Source organism: Gavialis gangeticus, unplaced genomic scaffold (assembly GCF_001723915.1).
Source record: "Gavialis gangeticus isolate Ggan-Ray unplaced genomic scaffold, GavGan_comp1, whole genome shotgun sequence".
In the NCBI taxonomy this organism is placed as follows: Eukaryota; Metazoa; Chordata; order Crocodylia; family Gavialidae; genus Gavialis; species Gavialis gangeticus.
Genome location: NW_017729025.1, coordinates 82,558,985 through 82,566,621, shown reverse-complemented (window position 1 = coordinate 82,566,621; position 7,637 = coordinate 82,558,985). Strand labels below are relative to the sequence as shown.

General features: G+C 37.9%; 2 protein-coding genes across 7 annotated transcripts in view; both read left to right on the top strand.

The window, feature by feature from the left end:
- Positions 1–7,637, top strand: part of INO80 (INO80 complex subunit) — a 317,697-nt gene that overhangs the window by 124,494 nt on the left and 185,566 nt on the right. The gene's annotated exons all lie outside the window — the stretch shown is intronic.
- ELAVL2 (ELAV like RNA binding protein 2) overlaps positions 1–7,637 on the top strand; it is an 81,682-nt gene that overhangs the window by 64,704 nt on the left and 9,341 nt on the right. For all 5 annotated transcript variants that reach the window (XM_019519034.1, XM_019519036.1, XM_019519035.1 and 2 more), the window contains exons 4-5: positions 3,754–3,907; positions 6,652–6,877. In XM_019519034.1, coding sequence (XP_019374579.1) covers positions 3,754–3,907; positions 6,652–6,877 — 380 coding nt within the window. The remainder of the gene's footprint in view (positions 1–3,753; positions 3,908–6,651; positions 6,878–7,637) is intronic.

Here is a 7,637-nt window from a genome sequence, read left to right as displayed (position 1 = left end):
TTTTTTTTTGCTGTTTTCCAAGCAGAGTATTTTAATTTTCTGGGCCTCAGATCCCATATTTTTTTTTTTTTTGGTCAGGCTGGGTTGGAACTTTCCTCCCATCAAAATATACACCTAAGAAGTCTAGCAAGCTTTTGCAATTAGTTTTTTTCCTGTTGGGGGTTGCTGTGTTAGTTAACCAGTTTACAAACAGTGGTTGTCTCTCTTCTTTTTGTCTTGTTCTGAGATTTTTGGTCCAGTTTTCTCCTAAACTTTTTCTCCCCAGATTGTTGGCACGTTTGAGAAGCCAATAGTCTTGTATCTTCCCAGTGCTAAGCAAGCCGTAGAAGCTAGAAACAATTTACTTGCAATGAAAAACAAAGTTTTAGAGTGGTGCATAATTCCTGCAGGCACAGAACTTGCTATAGAATACATTTTTTTTATGGCCTTATTGTAATAACATTTGAGTGTTTTGCATTCAGCTCTTGAAATTTTTTTCTCGGGGCACCTCAGTCCCCTTCTTTACAGAAGCAAAATGGCTTGACACTGTTGTCATCCAGTCTATTGTCGAGTTTGGAGCCAGCTATCCCAGTTCCAAGTTTCATAGATTTCATAGACATTAGGGCTGGAAGGGACCTCAGAAGATCTTCGAGTCCAGCCCCACGCCCAAAGGGCAGGAAGTCAGCTGGGGTTATAGGAACCCAGCAAGATAAACATCCAAATGTCTCAAAGTAGGTGCTAGAACCACCTCCGGTGGCAGTCTATTCCAGACCTTGGCTCGGACAGTAAAGAAGTTCTTTCTTTTATGTCCAGCCTGAAACAGTCATGGAGGAGTTTGTCTAAGTCTTAATTGAAAGAGCTTTCTTCTAACATTTTCTTCAGTTCAATTTTGGTCCTTAACTTTGCAGAAGTTCCCCTGAGGGAGGGCATGGTACACCTTAGCACGATTGGCAAAAAAATTTCAGTAATATTCCTCTGTCACTTTTTTCTAACATGGATAAATTTGCTCATGAATTAAGATTTCTATGGAGTAGTGAATCTACTGCAAAAGGCATTCCAATTTATTGTTTATCTGTCCCCCTCTCTACTCTGTTGTTGGCTCAAGTTAACAAACAAACAAAAAACCATAGAAATTGTTACCAGTACTTGGTGCATGTAGAGCTTCTATGTAATGCCATGAAAAGGTCATAATCAATTCTACTATTGCAACCTTAATACCAGTATAAATGTTGACTAGCATACACAGGGAAAATATCTGGAATAGGGGGCCAAACTTTTTCATAAGCATGCTCAAATTAAGCTCCACAGCCTCCCTGAATACCACTTTTACCCCTTCCCTGATCTCATCTGCCACTCTTTTTGCTCCCTGCCTGATCTACTGCTGTTCTCTCTGTTCCCTCCCCGGTGTGCAGAATGCCACACACAGGCTGCTTGTGCTGCTGATTGGCTGCCCTTGATCTAGAATGTGGATCTGATTTATAGAAGTAGAACTTCATGTAGGTGCTACTTTGGAATAATGCAGTGCTGACATTTGACTGCTCTTTTAACCTCTACTTACTTTGCTGGTTAACCGGAAGGGCAAACTAATACTACAGTTTAACAGAGCTTTCTTAAGGCATTCCTTCTTTCCCTGCTCTGTGCAAGTGGACACATTTTTATTGGTGGTGCTGATTGGTCTTACTGAGATGTTCACATTTTAGATTCCTGTAACAAGGAAAATTACTGACTTCCACACAGTTACAATATTTCAAAGCGTTTGAAATTAGCATAACTTCAAGGTAACTCTTTGCCGGAAAGCTTATTTTGTCATGTAATGCTACCTACCTCCTTTTTGGCACCGTTTACATGTATATCTCAATTTTTTATATAGGAGGCAAGTATAATTTTCATAGATGAGGATCTGGGGTACAGGGGAGTAAAATGATTTGTACAAGCTTACTTGGCAGGTCAGTAACCAAATTTGGAAGATAATGCAGATGATTTAGTCCCACTCCAGTGCTCTATGTTGTTGGCTACTCCCAGCAATTGCCCAGCCGCCAAACCCCAATGAAACAGACTCAGTGGGGAAGATTTTCAAACACATGTGGAAGTTGTGTGCAGGCCAACTGAAAGTTGGCGTGCTTGATGCTTTGGACCTGTTTTTAAAATGGGCAGAAAATACTACCCACCGTAAAAATTAGAAACAAATGAGAAAATGTTACATCAGTTTAGGCATGCTGGCATTATGGTAGAGATTAGGTACTCCTGTTTATCTAAAATGCAGATACTATATTCCTGTATAATCTACATATGCACTGGAGCACACTAGTCTGTCTCCTTTTTGACTTAAATATGTATTTGTAACAGATATTTATGCATGCCCTGAAGCTTTGTTGGGATCTGCAGTATGTCCTCACTTTAAAAAATAGGCAGTCGGTTTTGTGTGTTTTGTGTGTGTTGTTGTGTTTTGTTTTGTTTTTAGAATACAAGGAAGACTTACTTGCATAGATTTTGTCTCTCTGAAGTTCTGGCACAAAGAAGCAGAAAATCAATCCTAACCAATTTTTAATTTGTTGAAGGTGGAACCCAAAATAGCACAGTCTCTAGGGTTTTAGGATTGGATAACTGCTAAGTGACCATGCAGGAAACTGATCAAAAGTGATGGGGGAACAAGTTTTAACCATAGGTAGGCTTAACTTGAAAACAGGATAAATGATGCATTGTCACCTCTTCTGGTTTGTGTATGCAAGTACTGAACAACAAAGGTGATAAGTGATCTATATAGCATTTAACAAGAACTGTTGGGTGTTCATCATTTTGGCTGAAGTTTTATATACAAAGTCATACTTGAAAATCTTGGCAGATATTTTCTCCTTTTGTAGCTAGGGGATATGCTTTTTGTTTCTTCTCCTTTTGAGTGCTCCTTCATAAAGTATGTGGTTCGAATTCCTAGTATCTGATGTCCAGCCTCCGCTCCTCCAAAAATTCCCGCCCAGGCATATGCATCAAAGGTCTGGGTTGCCCTCATGCATACACCATGATCCAGGAAGATTGACCGTTGCCACCACAATCTGATGTCCAGGAGAATCTAAATGCCTATTGTCACTTTGGCATTCTTGAACAGGAGGAATAGTCAAGGTATACCTATAACCTTACCTTTAAGAGAGGTAAAATGTTTGCAGTGTTTTCAGCCAAGTTTTTATCTAGAAATGATTTGTATTTTATTTGGGAGATTAGTCTGACAAGTGCACAATAGGGTTAGGTTAGCACTTAGCAAAGCTGCAAATGCCTTGTATGTTCTGTTTCAACACATTTATGACCTTGATATCAATATTTTAACTTTTTTTAGGTTTCAGTATGTAAGGGGATTTGAAATTTTAATGAACGTAAAATTAGCTTTTTCATGATTTAAAATTCTCTCCTCTTTTTCTCTTCCCCTCCTTTCCCTGGTCTACTCCTCCTCTCCCCCAGTTGTCCCCCTCCCCCAACCCAAACAAATATATGCTGCTGAGTTTCACAGGTTGATTCAACTTGTCTTTCCCTGCTTTGCTGTAATTTACTGTTTAAAAATAAAATAGACCTGATGTGGTATAGTTGATAAGTATTCCTTGTTTTTGTGTTCTTTTGATATTTGCCTTTTTTGAAACTGATTTTAAGTAGTTTTGTCACATAATGTTTGTTTTTAGTTTGAAATCATTTCATTGTTTTGAATAAATGAAAGGTGTACATTGTCTCATTATTACTCTTACACAGTTATCACAAAAATAATTTTAAAACTGTTCTGTTTTTCTTGAGGTTTCGTATGCACGACCAAGTTCAGCTTCCATCAGAGATGCAAATTTGTATGTCAGTGGACTTCCAAAAACAATGACCCAAAAGGAACTGGAGCAGCTCTTCTCCCAATATGGACGCATTATTACTTCTCGTATTCTAGTTGACCAAGTCACTGGTAAGTAAGCAGCTGTTCTGCACTGTCTCTTTCACTTTCTCAGACTGGCAGGTTGTGAAATATTTCACCTTCCAATACAGCAGTCTTGCCTCCAGAACATATCAAAGGTATATGTGGGCCAGAAAATGCAATTTTCTGCTGGAATTGTTCATAAATATGCATGGACAAAAATAGATTGTGGAGTGTAGTGAGCCAGCCTGAGTCATTTCCACCCTGAAGGTGCAGGTTTGAAGCCTGTTTCATGGCTTGTAATAAATTTACAGCTGCTATAATCTTCATTTCCAAGCTGCTGCGTGGAAATAGTCCCCATGCTCCTTATAAAATGCTAATAAACAGTCTTTCTTACGAAAAAAAATAAAAAAAATTTTAATGCAGAAATGCACAGCTGGTTCTCTGAGGCTAGGATTACACAAAACCCAAACTGGTAATTGCTGTTAAAACTGTTTTCAAGGTTGCTTCATCAACTTTGGGCACACTGAAGAATATGAATTTGGAGTTTTTTAAAAGAGCAGATAACATTCTTTGCTTGGTAGTGCTTTTAAAAAGCAAAGTAAACTCTGGTAGGTTAGGTTTACATTATTACCACGTGCCTCTTAAATATAGAATGGATGGGAAAAATATATCATGGCATATTTTTTGTGGTCAGGTGTGCACAAGTATCTGTGTTTATGTATTCATGATGGCTCGAATAACTGTTCTAAATTTCAGAAGCAGTAACTAATCTATCTTTGTCTGCAGCATGGCTTCTCTATAAATGTTATCACCTTTTATAAAAGAGGCAGCATTTCCATAGAAATGCATTTATCCAATATGTGAGCGGGGCTGGAGTTCAGAATAAGGATTCTCAATTGTCTAAACTTGCAGGCCTTTTCTTCCCTTTTTTACTACCTCCAGTCTCAGTACACCTTTTTAATACTATTTTTTCCCATGGTGTCAGCTTAGTAACATCAATGTTAATCTTCCAAGATCTTGGGAAAGCAACATTTTTCTTTTAGTGGTTGACTTCAATTTGTCCTCTGAACAAGAAGATTTGAAGTCAGTAAATATAGAAGAAAAGCAAAAACAAGTTTGCGAGATCTTAATGCCCAAATCAGTATTTTTATCTACAATTACAGTAAAAAAGTCTTATAATTGCATATGGTAGGAGCTTCTTTCACAAAGACCAGTTTTAAAGTGTTGTGTGTACAAATATTTTATGAGGCTTAAATGTTCATTGAATTACCTGTTGAAAACAACTTCTGTTATTGACTTCATTATTTTATCAGAAGCTGCCTAATATCTGACCACTAGAATTTATGTAATTTTGTAACAGCAGGAACTAATTTAGTTATAGGTATTATTGCTAGTCAGTAGATGTAGTTTTAGTCAGAATTAGAGCTCAGATTTGTAGTCCCTGATTCTATTCACTTAATGTCTTGTGTATCCAGGTGCAAAAAATATGTATGGCTTGGTAAATGTCAAAATATACAGGAGAATACACTTCTAAAATGTGTAAATATACACAGTGTGCAGCTCACTGTAAATATACATTTTTCATGAGCCTTAATGTGAACTGTCTTTTCCTGGAGAAGTATTATGCAGGCATTTTGGCTTTTTAAAACTATTTTGAAGGAGGAGGAAAGAGTTCAGTTCAAGATGGCTTGAATAATAAGACTGACACAAACTGACAGATGAGCAATGCAAAGTTGAGGCTGTGACATTCAGCTCTTAAAACTTCTTTACTCTTGTTCTTTGTCATTTTGATAGCTTAAGTTGTCCTTGTTTATGAACAGAATAAGTTTTTTGCATCTAAATTTTTGTCTCTCCACTGATAAATCAATATGTAATAAGCCTGTGAATAGATGTTTCCAGTTTATGCAGTTGCAAGTTTCTTCCTTTTTCAATAAGTTTTTTTGAGCCGTTTTGTGTAGTGTTGGGCTTTGTGTTCCCTTATTTCTTTATAACCCTTGGCTGATGCACATTGCTTCTCTTTACCAACTGTATAATTATACCACTTACTCCACACCCCTGGGAGGTATTTCCATGTCACCTCTTCCTTCCTAAATTAATGACGAAAAAGCTGTGGCTCAGGAGAGTTTGGATTAGCTCCCTCCGATCTTAAGCTGAGCATCAAGTTACAGGAGTATAAATACTGAATGCTAATATCACAGCAATTCACATGACTGCAACCCAGAACTTGTGGTTCATTTTTATGTATATTAAGAGTTCAGTCATTTTTGCTCAAGTGCCATCCGTACATTGGTCAGAGGGGGTGCTGTAGAAGCACAAAAGTTATCCCTGGCTGCTAGGGAGCAAACCACTAGATTCTGCTTAATTCAGATACCTGAAAGGTGCCTAGCACAGTTCACTCCCCCTGCCCCCCTTTTCCACCACCTACACAAGGAACTGTTATATGGTAAAACTAGAATCAGCTGATACTTTAAAAAAAAAAAAAAAAAAAAAAATTATATAACTGTTCTTAACTTTGAATTGTATTTGGATGGATTTGTTGCATCTTTTCCCCTGCAGCCCCACCTCTAAATACAGTAGTATCATTTCTATACAAACTAGTACTGAAGTGCTGTGTAGTCTATTACATCTGTGCATACTGAAATTTGGGTAGAATTAATATTTTTGTACTTTTTACAAGAACTAGATATGTGCTGCTCTGAGCATAATACTAATGCTTAGTTCTAGTAACCTACAGAGACTCATTCAGGTTGCAAGGCTTGGCATCAAACTAGCATGTTCTTCACCTTACACAGGAGTATCAAGAGGTGTAGGCTTCATCCGATTTGACAAGCGGATTGAGGCAGAAGAAGCTATCAAAGGCTTGAATGGCCAAAAACCTCCAGGTGCCACAGAGCCCATCACTGTAAAGTTTGCTAACAATCCAAGCCAAAAAACCAACCAGGCCATCCTTTCTCAGCTTTACCAGTCTCCAAACAGAAGGTATCCAGGACCTCTAGCTCAGCAGGCTCAACGTTTTAGGTAAGTTAAATACATTGTGTGTAAGACATGAACAGTTTGATGGTGTGATCACCTGGCTTGTACATTCCAGTTGCCTTTCCCTGACCTAATTTATGCGAGTGTCCCATCAAATGTTTAAATTAAACCCTTGTTCTTAAACAGCATTTGTGCTTGCAGACCTTTTTTAGAAAAGAAAAAGTCCCCTCATTTTAAAAAGGCTCAAACTCTTAACTGTCTGATAAAACTGACTATTACATAGTTTTAGCCAAGATGCCTTTTTAAGACCCCTCCAGCTAGCATCAAGAAAAGAAGATGTTTTAATGTTGTTTTTCATTTTAATTTTTTAATGTCACTTTACATTGACTTGCATATGAAGTCAATTCAGTTAATGTTGGTTTACACAACTCGGTTTCCTCGTTGGCCATATGGCACGCTGCAGCCAAAACACCGCCCCCACATACTAGCTTTCAATTCCCTTTTTTCCTGGTTTGTGGTATAAATTCTGCAAGCCATATTTCTCCTTGTCTGACGCTGCACTTTGTTATGAAAATATATCCACAGATCTTGTGGTGTATTTTTTTTTTATATGGATCTTTGTTCCCATGGTGTTGCATTTTACAGCTGTATGCTTTTCTCAGTGATATTTTAGTGTATTGAAAAGGACAGATGGTGGGAACAGAGTGAAACAAATATTGTATTATCTACATTCATGAGCCCCCTTGGATTTTTTTGTCTTTCAGTGATTTTGATTCTTCCTCCCCCTTCCCCCCCACCCTGCAGC